This window comes from Dermacentor variabilis, chromosome 3 (genome assembly GCF_050947875.1).
Source record: "Dermacentor variabilis isolate Ectoservices chromosome 3, ASM5094787v1, whole genome shotgun sequence".
NCBI classification, from domain to species: Eukaryota; Metazoa; Arthropoda; class Arachnida; order Ixodida; family Ixodidae; genus Dermacentor; species Dermacentor variabilis.
The window spans coordinates 9,385,732-9,401,976 of record NC_134570.1 but is presented as its reverse complement, the minus strand read 5'-3'; the positions used below and the strand labels follow the sequence as shown (position 1 = coordinate 9,401,976).

At 44.1% G+C, this 16,245-nt stretch overlaps 1 protein-coding gene across 8 annotated transcripts in view; it reads left to right on the top strand.

Moving 5' to 3' along the window:
• Window positions 1-13,989, top strand: part of LIMK1 (LIM domain kinase 1) — a 133,584-nt gene extending 119,595 nt beyond the window's left edge. For all 8 annotated transcript variants that reach the window (XM_075684139.1, XM_075684138.1, XM_075684137.1 and 5 more), the window contains one exon: window positions 4,383-13,989. In XM_075684139.1, coding sequence (XP_075540254.1) covers window positions 4,383-4,617 — 235 coding nt within the window. In that variant the 3' untranslated portion in view covers window positions 4,618-13,989. The remainder of the gene's footprint in view (window positions 1-4,382) is intronic.
• Window positions 13,990-16,245: the final 2,256 nt, after the last annotated feature.

Below are 16,245 nucleotides of genomic sequence, written 5' to 3'. Positions count from 1 at the left end.
CTGCTTGTTCGAGTGCTGTAGGCTTGTGTTCTGAATGTTGTACTCTTAAGTGGTTGCACGATACAATTGGCCTGGTGTATTTTTCATATTGAGAGAACTTTATATCTTCGCAATAGTGATGGCATGGGAAAGAACTATAGCCGTTCTTACTATAACATATATTTTGTTTTCAATGTGCAGGTGGTGAAGGGCAGGCGTCTGCTAATCAGGCATTCTATAAGCCCAGTCATACGACCTCGCCAGTTGGTTGTCAAACGCGGCCAACCCTGTAGTGACCATGACAAACAAAACCAAACTGAGAGTGCAGAGGACAATGTTCTGCGTGCTTTATTAATATATGGCACCAACACAGTGCTGTATATTTCTTCACAGGTTACGTGCCAAAAATGCGGAGATATTACAGCTCACACGTGTTCTAGCATATAGCGCGCGGTTTCTACAAACGTAATAGCGTACTTGCCCGATGTATTCCCTTCTGCAGCCTGCACAGCACTCAGTGTGGCCATTGCGGACTTGCATGGGGCCTTGAAGTTTGATTGGATCGAGACAGCGAAACTTACAGGTTAGAAAAAACGCGACACACGCCTTCCGCCCAGCTGAAAAGCCCAAGTTTCGCTTATGCGCCGGGTCGCATTTCCCGGCGTGGCAGCCCAGACCTGCTACTTCGCGGCGCTTGTGATAGATGGCGCGACGAGCGCTCATCAATATGGCGGCGCGCTTTGAATTCACGGTGTTCTGGTGTAGAGGCGGTGCATGAGGCGTATACGACGATCCAACCGCTGGGCACTTCGGATTCTCCCGGACGCTGTCGAGGATACAGGAAAGGTATTACTGGCCGTGTCTGACCGCCGACGTCGCCCGTTACATCAAGACATGCCGAGACTGTCAGTGGCGCAAGACATCACCGACAAGGCCAGCAGGATTACTACAGCAGATCGAACCTCCTTGCCGACCTTTTCAGCAGATCGGGATGGATTTGTTGGGGTCGTTTTTGACGGCAACATCCAGGAATAAGTGGATCATCGTAGCGACAGACTATCTCACCCACTTCCCTGAAACTAAAGCTCTACCAAAAGGCAGCGCAGCCGAAGTGGCAAACTTTTCAGCGAGAACATCCTGCTGCGACATGGTGCCCCAGAAATCCTCATCACCGACAGAGGAACGGCTTTTACAGCAGAGCTCACCCAAGCCATTCTGCAATACAGCCAGACAAGCCACAGGAGGACAACTGCCTACCATCCGCAAACGAATGGTCTCACGGAGCACCTGAACAAGACCCTCGCCGACATGCTAGAAATGTACGTCAGCGTCGAACACAAGACCTGGAATGTCATCCTGCCGTACCTAACATTCGATTACAACACGGCGGTGCAAGAAACAACACAGATCACGCCGTTTAAGCTGGTTTACGGCAGGAATTCGACGACGACGTTCAACGCCATGCTGCCGCAGGTCACTGACGAGGAGAATCTTGACGTCGCTACCTATCTCCAGCGAGCCGAAGAAGCTCGACAGCTCGCCCGCCTACGGATAAAGAATTCGCAGTGTACTGACAGCCGACACTACAACCTCCGACGACGCCTCGTCGAGTACCAGCCCGGCGACCGTGTTTCAGTTTGGACCCCGTTACGCCGACGAGAACTGAGTGAGAAACTATTGCGACGCTATTTTGGACCCTACAAGGTCATTCGATGTATTGGCGCACTGGACTATGAGGCTGTGCCAGACGGCATGTCGCATTCACAGCGACGCCGCGCACGACCTGAAGTGGTCCACGTGGTGCATCTTAAACCATTTTACGGACGCTGACGAACTTCCTTATTTTGTTGTTCTCCTTGCTATGGGTGTTTTTCTTTATTACTTTTGTTTGCATCATCGGGTCGATGCTTTTTAAGAGGGGGGTATTGACATGTGTACTTGTTTGCCTTTATTGGGTGACACGTTTCACCGCCTAACAAATGTTATCGCACAGCGCAGGATGCACCTGCATCTATCAGAAGTTTCTAGAATGTTATCGATGCTTCCATCCGCTGTCTGTGACCGAACCTTGTGTAATCTGATTGCATATGTGCACGACGCAAATTATGTAGAATGTTGTGGAAGGCACGCAGGTCCCAGCAATAACTCTGGAACATTCGACGACTGATGTATATATATTTTTTTTTATATATTTGGGGTTTTACGTGCCAAAACCACTTTCTGATTATGAGGCACGCCGTAGTGGAGGACTCCGGAAATTTTGACCACCTGGGGTTCTTTAACGTGCACCTAAATATAAGCACACGGGTGTTTTTGCATTTCGTCCCCATCGAAATGCGGCCGCGGTGGCCGGGATTCGATCCCGCGACCTCGTGCTCAGCAGCCCAACACCATAGCCACTGAGCGACGACTGATGTATAAAAGCAGACGTGCTTGACCCGGTCATCAGATTTTCGACGATCACCGACCGTGTTCGCCACTATCGCTGTGCTATAAATGTAGCCTGTTTTTGTAGGCACAGGTTCGCCCAATAAAAGTTATTTTTGTATTTCACAGTATTGCTACTGTGTTCTTCAACGTCACCACCACGTGACAATATGGAACATTGTGGCGGCCACGATGGCAGAAATGCGCCATGACTGCCCATATCACTACTTGCGTGTGACCCGCATTCATGAAGTGAAACGTCACTGTATTTATTTTTTAATCGTTTACTGAATGAACAGGTGCATGTTAAACAAGGGAAAATCAGAAAGTCTTCCTCTGTTCTTTTTTTAGCCAAATTATGTCTGTAAATACGAAGTCAACATATCCATTTCCAGCGTTGCACCTTTCTTGGACCAGCCCGGCCTTATTTGCTGGTAGCTCCGCTGCACGGCGCTGCTGTCAGTTGTTGAAGATGGTGGTTGTGTTTCACACATCCACAGTGTACGAGCAACGAAGTGTGATTAACTTTCGATGGATCAAGGGACGAATGCCCATGGAAGTCCACGAGGAAATGCAGCTTACGTATGAGGAAAGGTGTCTCACTTTGAGAAGTGTGACGTGGTGGTTTTGTGAGTTTGCAAAAGGCCGACAAGACTTGCATGATAATGAGCATTCGAGGTGGCCGCATGTGTCACTGACTGACTACAATGCGGCACAGGGCCATCTCAAGTTTAGTGCTGTGATAGGATAAATGTCTGAACCGGTGTGGGGACTATGTGTAAAAATAAAGTAAAATCTCGTTAATTCGAACCACAAGGGGAAGCCGCTTCAGTTCGAATTAACGAAAGTTCTAACTAACGAAAGTGAAGGAGAACAACGGTACACTGCGATTTAGAAGCAGTAGGGCATGTCAGAAATTAGGCGTGTCAAAAAGTGATGGCGTGTGCTGCGGGCACAAGCCAGCTTCAAGTCGCAGCTCTGGGTCCGACTGTGCCACACCCCCGATGTCCATCGAAATGAACGTTAGCTGAGGCTTAGCACCATCATAAAGAATCGCGACGGCTGGTACATCCTAATGAAAACAGACGTGCACAACCGATGAAGACTGCCGAGACAAAGACGCTCAACATGTGAAGGTGGCGAAGGACCCAATTAGTCGGTTCTTGATTGCAAGCGTAGCTGCGACACACTTGATTCGCTGTGTTTTGGTGCTTGCCTCACCAAGTGCCGCGCAACATTATCAGCTACACAAGATTTGCAAAGCCTCCGAGATATGCGACGGGCAAGAAGTCTCGGAGGTCACGTAGAACGGAGAGAAGGCAGCCGCCACTGCCTTCTGGCCGATCCCACGCCGGATAGATTTTCCAGATTTTGCCTTCTCTCGCCGTTCTCTCCGTTCCGGAGGCGATGCAGCCGTGTGTGTAGGCAGTAGGCGCGTTTCTCTGACCGTGTGCCAGGCGCCAAGCCGCCGGCGCGGTGGCGCTTAGTTTGAATTATTCGTGGCAGAACCTTCTCGTGTTCGAATTAAAGGGCTTTTTTATACATAGACTTCTGTGGAGCTTGGCCAGACCAAATCGTACAGTTCAAATTATCCATAAATTCGAATTATTGAAGTTCGAATTAACGAGCTTTCACTGTAGTGTAAGGTGCGTAGAATAGTACATATATTTGTAATTACCTGTATGTACTTTGTTTTGGCTAATAAAAAAACAGGGCAAAGACTTTCTGATTCACCCTCGTACACCGATGCAACTTAGCTAAGTTTTTTTTTTGTTTTTTGTTATTGTTTTTCTGAGAAACTGCTATTTTGAGGGGGTGCGACTTATAGACCGGGAAATATGGTACTTCTTTACTGTCAGTTAGTCTTGTCCTTTTTCCCAGGTACATTATTTGTCAGGTTCATTGGGCTCTGTTGAGTCCATATCATGACTCCACAAACAGAGCATCTGAAAGTATTTACATTCTTTGATATGCAGACCACCGTTTGAGCTGCTTCAGAAATGGCTGGAAGGAATATCTCTGCACCTTATAGTGGATAGCCCCCTTCCCAAAGAACTAATGAGGGACATTGTTAACTACCAGGATGCAGTTGTTACCAGCACAGACTCAACACCCGAGTCCATGACACCACCTGAGTGCCAACGGTCTCCCCTGAGAACCATCAGTGAGCAAGCATTGGATTCCCCACGGTTATCACTGGAGCTGGAGTAAATTGTTGCACTCTGTTATTTCACCCCTGCGCTTTATCACAGTGCTCACTTTGGCTCTATACATCACACAGTGTTTGTAGAACTGAACTATTGATATGTTGTGTGCTTTCCCTGTGCAAAAATGTCTGTTTGTTGAGATAGTGGAAGGCTGCCCATGGGCCTCAGTTTGGTGAATGATGTGACCTTTTGTTTTTCTGAGAAGCATTGTGCTTCTGATGAGTTTGTGCAGGATGTGTATATTCAGTCAGGATGCATTTGTTGTCTTCATTCTGTGCTTTGTTATCTTTTGCATCACAGTGATGTCTTTTCTTGTCTGCTAGCCAGAAAACATCCAAAACTCTGCCAGGTGAAAATCCTCTCAGCCAGAGAAAAACAAACAGACACCCAAGTGCGCCATGTGGTGGTCGGGTCAACACGAGAAAAATGCATGCGAGAAAAATGCAAGCTGGCTCTGGCAGCCCGTGGGTAGTGAGAACAAGAAAATTGAAGAGGCTCAATGTGTCTGCGCGAATAAAAGTAAAAGCAGGAAAATGAATAAGAATATAGTTAGTTTTGCTGACTTTAGTGTTTTGACATGGATGCTTTGGCGCAGGTGAAAAAAATGTTGATATTCTTTTCTGTGATATGACAGCACAAATGAACCACCACAATGCTTCATCTCATCGGACCTCGCTGCGTGCTTTGTCAACTTATCTGATAGTGTGTTGATTTGGCTTGTCTCATTGTATGGTGCGATGTATGACTTTAGAAAAGTCAATGCACTGTGGCGTTGAATGTTTATAAGAACATCAAACCCACAATGTTCTCGAATTGAAAATCTAAACCATGGAAATGTCAAAGCATCTTTCGCTTCAAAAGTTTATGAGAACTTTATGCCCATAAAATTTTGGAATTGAAATCCATGCACTCCGTAGATTCCGTGGCCTCTGCGAGATGCCACGACGAGCTCACTTGCCATCAAAACGCTCTTGAAACTTTGCGCTCGAATGAGGCTCCTTGTGTTATGGGACTCCCGGTGTATGGGCATTGCCATGAAATCCAGCTCGAGTTCACAATGTTCGTGCCGAAATGTCTGGTCGAGCGCAAAAAAGCATTCTAAACAAAATGCAGAATGATTTCCGGTTCCGGAGGTTGTTTGGTACGGCGATACATGATAGCACGAAAATATTTCGGAGGAGGGGGGGGGTTGAAGCCCCATAAGCCCCCCCCCCCCGCCCCTTCTGGCTATGCCCCGGGACGCTCCCCCCTTGTATGTACACCAACAGCCTTCGCGACACTACACAGAGGAGGAATCGCTACACAAAGAAAATAGTAGTTTAGAGGGCACTTCTTCGGCAGCTTCATTCACCCCCGAAGAAGGGACCGAGCTGGTCCCAAACCTTAAGGAACTTCTCAACCTTGGCTGGAGCAGTTCTCGCTTTCAATATTTCCTACCCAGACAGACAAATCACTGTCGAAGATGTTTACTTTTATGGCTTATCATGCATGCTGCATGGTGTAATCATGGCTGTGCTAAAGTGCTGAGCATACGCGTTTAAGGCATTCATGACTTTGTTTCCTTATATTACATTCTGTGCAATTGCTCAGCTTATCAGTGGTTCTTGAGCAAGCCAGTGGGGCACCATAAGCTTCAGATTTTGTACAAGTGCCGCCCAACTAATCACGCAGCACTTTTTCGCATTTTGGGGGCTTCTTTCAAGCTTGGAAATAACTTTTATGGAGCACATATAGAGCAATCTCTGAAAATTTTGCCCTGATTATAATATTTGAGAAGTTAATAATTCATAAGTAATTATGCAATTAGGCATAATACAAAAAAATAGTCTGACTTGCACCAATTGACGGCAAACAACATTACCTTGGTTCTGTCCAGCTATGTGACACTAGCATATTTTTAAATTTTGGCACAAGTTGCGTAGGACACCCTGCATAAAACCCTGGCAGACTTTGGCAACACTCTGAAAAGCTGAATAATGTTTTGCGCACAAACATCAAATAGCACAATATCTAACGCCCTATCAATTACAACAACCACATTCCAGTGCATTTACGATTTTCCAGCCCTACCTATTGAAACTGCTTTCAGATATGACAAACATTTTTTAAATGGCCGTACTGTTACAACAAGCGCATCGGACTTGGTCACTGTGGAAAGAGGGTACATGCAAAGTACCAAAGCACAGAAGGGCAACCAGACTGGGCGCACATCAGTTCAAGGCCTGCTCTAGTCCAACCATGACAGTGAAACGGCTTTCAAGAGAGTGAGCGACCACTGCGCGCAGGTTTCGTAAGCCGCCAAGAATGTCCCTTGCCTTTCAGGCATGGCGCAGGGTGTGCACCGCCACTGGTGCGATATCGGCTGCCATGATGGCAGCACTGTTGTTTTAATGCGACAGCGTTAAGTGCTCAGTGTCGCAGAAAATCCGGTGTCCAGCGTCGACCGTTGTTTTGGCAAAAATCATTTTGAACCAGGCATGCCCAACCACGCAGACACTCAATGCAGCGCAAAGTTACTGAACTAATTGAATTTCTCAAAGTAAGATACGTCAGAAAAATTTTAAAGTACAACTTGCACACAACCTACAGACACGATAGCGTCGGATTGTAATTTGAATATACGAGAAAATATAATTTTGTTATGTGGAAACTCAAACACAAACCCATTTTCCAGTGTTTCTAAAATTCATAGACCGGCCATGGCCACTGAGATGTGCACGCGCAAATGTCAAAGGCCATAAAGAGGCATGCTAGGTTCCTTGCAATACCTCCATATGGCAAATGCCTCCACCACATCATGGCCTATGCAAGAGGCTGTGTTCTACAAGAAAGCTCGCCTTCGTGCATAACGTTCGCGGCCAGCGTTTCCCGGTAAACATTACAGTTACGTAAGTTGCAATTGCCGGGAAGCGTGAGAAGCAGCCTGGGATCTTCGAATGCTATCGCGTTGCACTCCTAAAGGCGAAGCTTAAGCGTCCTCCAAATTTTTTGCAGAATTATTCGTGTGGCGCCATGCGCATTATGCCTATTTCAACGATTTGGAACACCGATCTATGTTGTTGTACCATGGGACCAGCAGTCGCTCAAGCGTTACTGCCATTACTGTCGATTAGAGCACTGCCCAGGCGCACATGACCGAGCTTCGCCCCGGCCCGGGTTTTCATTACTAAGCTTAGCCAGGGCCTGTATCTGCATTACCAAGCCTGGCCTGTGAGTAAAAAAATATTTTTGTTCACTTGCAGATTGTACCGTATGTGTCAGCCTCTCCTCCAATCAGCTGCAGTGCCATAAGCAGTAAAAGACCGAAATCTTTCTTTCTCCCACGGGAACATCTGGCCCATTGCAATTGTGCTGTTATTTTCCTGGTGGTGTGCATACCTTTACCTTGGTCGTATGATTTGGTCCTGTGAGGTCATTTAGCATGCAAATATAGGTGTATATATATACAAACAGGCGAATTCATGGGCATACAGCATAAGATAAATGCACGAGTAGAAAGAGACATCCCTTGCGTTAGTGCTAAAATAGTATACTAGAATGGGGAGCTGTAATAGCGTAATCGCAAAAGTGGTCACAGGGAAGTGGTTTGAAGAGTGGTTTTTTATATAATTAATTTTTCTTTACATGGAAACAATGTTTGGCCTTGTGTAAAAGAAAGAAAATTGGAGCTTCATCTGTTTTTTTTAAATGTTTTTGCTAAGGTATACTAAGAGCCAGCTTTTTGCACGTGTCACTTCAGCCTGGCACAGAATGCCTTGGATCATGCAATGCACAATGTTCGCGTGTGTTCAAAGGCACTACTTAGGCCCTCTATTAAGCGAGCCCGAGTCTGGCTCGGGCCCGTGGCTTCAAGCTCGAGCCTGGCCCAGGTCCATGGCCTCATGCCCGAGCCCGGCCCTGGCCCACTGCTTCAAGCCTGGGCACGGCCCATGCAGTGCTTAACTGTTTATATTCAAGCTGCTCGAGTAGGCGAGAATGTTGCACCACGCATTACCGCCCTGCAATGTTGCAAATGGCCGGTAGTTACCGTGTTGTTATCAGGCAATTCCGGTTCAGCTGCACGCATTGCCTCTTGCTGATAACGGCTTGTGCTGACATTCTACCTTTCAAAAATTGCATCTTTTTCACTCGAAGTGACATAGATAATATAATTTTACAGCTCTTGTGTGACTGACGCGCAGTCGTAATGCCAAAACCATGATGTCAGAGATCTTCACAAAATGGAGGCATGCCATAGTTGTTTCCGTAGTTTATGCTTTCGACCAACTAGCATGCTTCACTCTCTTGTGCAGAGTAGTATCTCACTGGTAGTAAATTATGTCACAAGCTCTAGAATGAAAAGAATAAAGCTTGTGCTTACAGCTTCAAAATGACAGGTGATTGGAACTGGGCACCATTTTGAAAGAGCTATGCGATGCTGCATTTCGTTGTTTAGATGGACGTTTGCAATGGAAATTTGCAGCAAGGTGCAGGAACACATCGGGAACGAAAATGACACCAAAAATCTGGTTTAAGAACCAAAGTGTTGCCAAATTGTAACTGCTGACAAAAGCTTCAGTGCGTTTAATTTTTAGCGTATTTAAGGCTGAGTCGATATATGACATACTAATAATATATAATAACCACATTTCGCAGAATTGTCAAGTTCGTTATAAATAAGTTTGATTGTATTCGCAGGCAATATTTGGCACTGATCTGTACATTATATTTTCTTATAGTTATCGGGAGTTTCTATGACATTGCTCTAGCTTTCGTGTTCAAAATGTCTGCAGCATGGTATGGCTGTCAGTGTTGTTTAAGAACTTTGGTGCCTTTTGTGTTTCAGTATGCGCATGGGCAGGCACGTTGGGATAGCACCTAAGACATGTGTCAACAAATGTTAACTTTTTATGTATTTTGAGCATTTTGTTATTAAAGAGCACTAGCAATGAACCTTTTTGATGTAATGACCAGGATGTGCGGAGCATATAGGCCATGAGTTATTTTCATATATTATAGAAATATTGCCTTGTATGGTGACTGTCCCAGCAAAATTGAGAACATTTAATCAAAAGCAGCTACCTGAAAATAAGCCTTTCTTTTTTTTAAATGCATGGGAAATTGCAATAATATACTATTTTGATGTTGAAAGGGATATATTCATTCAGAAGGTACATTGGTTGCAGGGAACTTAGTGCAAAGAAAGGGTGATCCAGTACTTAAAAAACATATTTAATCGGTATTCATTATATATGAATTTTGATATTGAAAAGGGTATATGTGACTTCATTCAGAGGTTACAACTGTTGCAAAAAAACTTAGCAAGAAAAGAAAAGAGTGGTCCAGTACTTTAAAATGCATATTTTATTGAATGCATTGTAGGGCCCATGGTCACCACACGTGTGCACAAGAGCCACAACCTCTGATATTTAAGTGCCATGGCACAGATTACCTTTGTTGTTCTGTAGAAATGAATAACGTGATCATGTCTTCTCACTTTACGGCCATATTTGGCATATGGTTGAATATTAACTTATTGAGCACCCAGGCTCATTGTCTGGATATTGGTTATGTTCTGTGGCAAGTTCAAAAGAACTTCTTAATGCCATTGCATTTAAGCACCATGTGGCGCTAATTGAAACTATCATAAGTGGTACTGCCACTCCATGTACTTTAATGGAAAGTTTTCTTAGATTGTTCTTTAGCTGCCACATTCAAAAGCCTGTAAAGAAATGTTCTGCAGCAATCTGTTTTCTTTGTTCCTTTCTCAGTTTGTTTTTAGTTGAAGAGGAATGAATGTATAAACAGAAAAGTAATTTTTTACAAGTATCACACATTTACTCATCATGACAGCATATTTGCTATAGTAGGGCAGGTATTGAGTTTTTGTATGTGTGAACCATAAGATACAAATACGGAAAAACAAATGAGGGGATCGGAGTGCATATTTCAGCGGATACAGATGGACTTTTACATCGCCCTCAGTCTGGAAGAACGGTTATTTAGTATGTGTGTATGTCTTTCATACCAAGTGTGCTTTCTTGCATTTTGCAACTATCTAAAGAACACCAGTAAATGTACTTAATTGTAGTTTGGCATGTGCACTGTTCACATTGATTTCATTCGGGACCACTGTTCTTCTCTGCGCATTCCACATTTTTACAGCTATAGGTCTTCATTAGAGGTGTTATGTATTTGATGCACTTGCACTGTGTTTTATACACACCTAGCCCAGTTTCTTTTCCCTATTTTTTGTGGTGTGTGTGCGTGCATGCCTGCTATGCTTTGTGTGGTGTATGAACAAAATTCTTGCTCATGTTCTTGGCTAGCTGGTAAAGGTTGGTTGTTGGAAGCTCAGGCTTTTGTGCAGAGCTTTCATTCATAAGGTGCACATGAAGCACTTCGGTTAGATAAATTGGTTTAAACATATTGCTAAATAAAATGCAATATAGAAGGAAGTATGCTTCTTTATTCAATTTGGTTGTAAAGGTAAGGTGCATTTTCTTGTACCACTCTTTGTCTGTACAAGTTAATTTAGTGCATGCATTGGAGACTTGCAGGCAAGAAGCAAATAATGACTGAGATGGTAGGACTTCTAAGCACTCTTGCTTTCACTAGGTTCCTCTCTTCTGAAATTGCACATGATACAGAGAATGTGCACACAATCACACCTTGACGAGACATTAAGGAGCAGCAGTCAGTTGGTCTTGGCTGGTAAAGTATTGTTTCAAAGCCCTATTTTTATCCAGTTGGCAGAAACAGTTTACTGCTGTAGAAAATCAGGTCTGAACTTCCCTTTTGTGAATATAGCATCTAAACCTCAGAGTTTGAGGTATTTTATCAAATTTGAGCTGTTTGGTGCAAGTTCTTGAAATTTTTTTCTTTAGAATGCAGTGCAGTCCTGCTTTATTAATAAACATTAAACTGGACCTAAGCAGATGCTATCAAAATCACTGCCATCATTGCAAGCCTGCGTGGCAGCAGCTAGATGGTATTGCCACATGTTTTTCGTTCTCATCTCTTGTGACTTGCAAGTGGCCACTATGTCATCGCAATAATGTTATTTACTAATACAGCTTGCTTAATACACAGTCTGTAAACATATAGTAAATTTGGTACAGCTGAATCAATCACCTGACATGGCTGCATCTTGTCGGAATTTTGTTGGCAGTTTTGCATCTTTTGGCTTGCTTTCTGTTGTTTTGCTTTCTGGCGCTACAGTAATCATAAAGGATTTAAGATATACATATTGCACGACAACAGCTACCAGCATACGGCTGCTTTTATGCAAAAGTGAGAGCCGGCCAGCTGTGTGCCGCAGTTTAAAAATTTTGTGTGGCTGAATTTCGCGCGAATTTCGAAAACATTTCCAAGGAGTCTGATTGTTATGGTACCTAGTGTCTTGCTTGCTTGGTACATGGTGATTACTCTTGCTTGACCATTTTGGATTGTGTAATCTATTCCAGATGCATGTGCAAAAAAATCAAACCTGCGTTCTGCAAAGAAGAGTTTATTTATTCTGGTGCACATATTGCTCAGTCTTTTTTTTTCTCTCATTCTTTATACATACGATGTTTACCCTGTGTGTCTATGTGCATACATATAGCATGTAACTTATTTACATTGTAAAGTGCTTCTTTTGTCACCAGTGGCGTAACTAGGTCGTCTGGCACCCGGGGCCCATAAGGCTTCTGACACCCCCCCCCCCTCCCCCCGGGTGTAGTCGAGGAAGGCGAGGATATCAACAATTTCCGGGTGTCTTCAGATGTATATGACCCCCCCCCCCCCCCCACCTCAGCATGTTCTTCATCCTCGTATTGTGTGCAATAAGCTGCATTCATGTCCTACCAACATGCCCAAGCAGTCACCTTACTAAATGAGAGCTTGACTGCATAGAATGCTAGGGGCTTCTTATAGTTCCAAAATAAATTATTGAGCAAACAATTTTCATCAAATCCCAAATCGTAGAAATAAATTAAAAAAAGGTTATTTTTCTTTCTTTCTTAGCCATTTGATATTAATGGATGGCAACTCTTCCTGTTCATGCATCAGTACTTGCATTAAGAGGAAGCTTTAGCTCGGGTGCTCCTATCTAAATACATGTGAAAAGACAGGTCGTTTTTCTCGGAAACCACTGCAGCAAATTTGGCGAGGTTTGTTGCATTTAAAAGAAAAACTTAAAATCTAGTGACTGTTGCTTTCGAATTTTTTATTTAGGTCGTCAATATTTTATTAAAAAGTGGCTAAAACTGAAAATTTTCAGAAAGCTAACCTATCAAGTTACAATGCTGTAACTCAACAACGAAAAATTATATCACAATTATATGGATTGCATCTAATAGTACATCTAAAGCGGAAAAAATTGGTATGTTACACATGAATAAAAAGAAATTTAGTAATATTGAAATAAAGCTTTTGTAGAACCCTTGTACACAATGTAACAAATTCACGTAAGGTATAAATTGACATATCGAATTTGTCCACTTTCACTGATCTAGTGTATGCCGTTTACAGAACCGCGATATCTGTTCTTGATGCAGAAGTAGGTGCTTCCATTTTTACAAACTTTCGAATTTTTGAAAATCCTTGTAACAACATTCAGGCCTCAAATCGAAATTCTGCTTTCAACAGTCACTAGAATTTAACTTTCTCTCTCAAATTCAACAAATTTCATTAAGATCTGTTCAGGGGTTATCTCAGAAAAACTTTTTTGCATATTACATGTATTTGAAAAGGCCGCATCGGAGTTGGGCCCGAGTTAAAGCTTCCTCTTAAGGGATGTTGGAGGGCTTAATTGGTGTTCCAGCTCCAAGTGCTTCAGTTGGAGATTAATTTTTCCTTCAGCAACCAGCTGCTAGCCTCTTCATTGGCTCGCTTAGTGGAGCAACTGCTCTGAGCCTTGATTTTATTTCCAAACTGGGATGAATTTTTCTTAAACTTCACTGTTTACTCTTTGAGGAACCCAAATTGGTTCATCTGCAGCATTATGATATGAATGGGTGAAGAGCTTTTTTTATGCCCGCGAGAAAGTTCTGCATACAAGCGTACATATTTCTTCGTTCAGCTTAAGCAGTTGATTCAACACCTGTTCAAATTACAGGAAGAAAGGTGTTGCATGTGAAATACCTATAGCTGTTAAAAAAGAAAAGGCTAGCCATTTAATTAAATAGGTGAAGCGGCATACCTTTAATATACCTTTAATATAATAGTTAAGAATTCATTAGGGATGTTGTGTTGATGGTGCTGCCTAAACTGTATGCAAGATTTGTGCAATTTGCAGCATTTTTCTGCCAGATACCATGATGTCCTGATTATTTCATGAAGCACTATGGTCAGTTAAATGTTTACATTTTTGTTCACTTCATTTTAGCCTGTGAATAAAGATTCTATATAATGCTGTAGCGTACAGTGTGTTAACTCTTCAGCTGGGATGAAGAGCTGCATCTTTCAGCGGTGAGGCTACACTTCTCACCAATACAAGGCCTTCACGCCTTGTCAGTGCTCATTCGCCACTCACGATACAGCTTGCTAAAGGCAACAGACAGTCTGTGAGAGGGGAATAGTATGATGTAAAGCTGGTAACTGTAGCATGGAGCATGAGTGAAGGGTGTAACAGCTGCCACTTGTTACGGGGATGCGGTTTCGACATCCTTCAACTGCATCTGCTTGGAACTCAAACCAGGTTGACCTTCGGAAAGGGTCTGGCAGGGTAGATGAGATGATGTAAAAACAAATACTAATACAAGTTTAATACATTGTTACAGGTGAGCGGTGCGCTCCAAGAAAAAAACAACAGAAATGTTCGGCGTGCGTGCTCCTGCACGCAAGGGCAGAGAAGTGTTTTCACGTGGGATCTCGCTGTCCTTCTTACACCTCCCACTATCCGGGCAACCTCAGTCTCTCTTGCTTCCTGGTAGAGGGCCCTGTCAGCTGGGTCAACCCACATGAGAGAAATACGGACAGAAACCACTCCCTGGCGTAGAGGTGGTGAGCGTAGGACAGAGGAGAGTAGGATTTGCGCTGGTGCATAATCCCGTTGGATACACACACGATTGACAAGTCTTTTCATGTTGATGAGCGTGACGGTTAGGCACGTCGTGTCTCAGGTGTTTGGCATCCGTTTCATTCGTAGCCACACAAAGTGAACCATAACAGACTGCGTTGCCGCTGAAGGAAATCCCCATGGGCAGGGGATGACATCCGCTGACCAGAGAGATGATGCAGGTTGGTGCTTGTAGTCGTCGGTTGTTGCACAGCTTTCTGGAGCACGAAACACTCCAGGCGTTTCACCACGTCGCTCTACATGTTGGTCCAAGTCTAGATGCCTTAGAAGGGTCTGCAACAGTTTCTTGTTCATTGCACGCATCGGAAGAACTACACCGAGACTCAGCTGCTCAGTCAATAAGTGCGAGACAAATTCTTGCTGAGCTCTGCCAGGCTTATTTAACACTCAAAAGTGACAGTTTTACAGAACTTACAGCAGCACTAAATACATACATGAGCTTATCATACGCTTCACAAGAAATGACTCAACAAAACTGCCTAAATCAAAGTAAGACCCTTCTATTCCTACGTCGGGAAAAATAAACGAGTTTCATGAAATGTTTGAAGCTGATTCTCGATCTAGAGCCTTCGACTCAAGCCATCAGCATTGCTGTTGAGAGCCTCCTTTTTGTAGTGTATCTCAAAAGAATATTGCTGCAAAGCAAGACTCCAGTGCAGGAGACGGTCACTTTAGGCTAGACGCTGTCTGCAACCACTTGAGAAGACAATGGTCCATTTTGATTACGAACTTCGAGCCCGTTTTTAAGTAGGCTCGAAGCCCAATTTCGAGCCCAATTTCTTAACAACCCGTTAGAGACAGGCGCATTCCTTCTCAGTAGCGCTGTACGCCTGTCCTCCACTAGTGAGTTTCTGACTTGCATAAAGGACGGGGTGTTTCTCATCGCTCTCACCCTTTTGGCACTGTACGACGCCCATGTCTCGCTTGCTTGCATCGCATTTAACCACAAATCCTTTCGTGTAGTCCAGCAATCTTAGCATGGGCTGACTCGTCAGCGCGCTCTTCAGGGCATTGAAAGAGGATTTCTTTTTTTCGGCCCTGAGAACACTCTGTCTCAGTTTTTCCAAGAGCATCCGTTAGAGCACTAGCTAGTTCAGAATACCTAGGGATACGCTGCTGATAGTACGCTGCAACCCCTAAGGAAGATCGGATATCGGTCTTTGTGCGTGGCTGCGAGAAATCTCGTATTGCAGCCCCCTTTAGCTCAGAGGGACGGCGACAGCCTTGTCTGATTACGTGACTGGGATAGATCACTTCTGCTAGCGCCACCAAGTGGGCCGACACTGCCCTGATCTTGCATATACTCCGACCAGGATGCAGAATGTATCGCGACATCATCTAAGTAAGGCAAGGTGAACTCTTCCTGTCCTTGCAACACCTTCTCCATAAGACTTGAAAAACAGTACGGTGCATTTTTCAAACCGAAGCTTGTGACCTTAGGGCGGAACGTTGCCAACGGAGTTAAGGTAGAATATCTGCTAGCCCATTCTGTGAGCAGAACCTGCCAGCAGCCTTGAACTAAATCCAGGGTCGGAATGAATCGGGCGCTACTAACTTTCTCAATGCTCTGTTCGATATTTGGCATAGGAT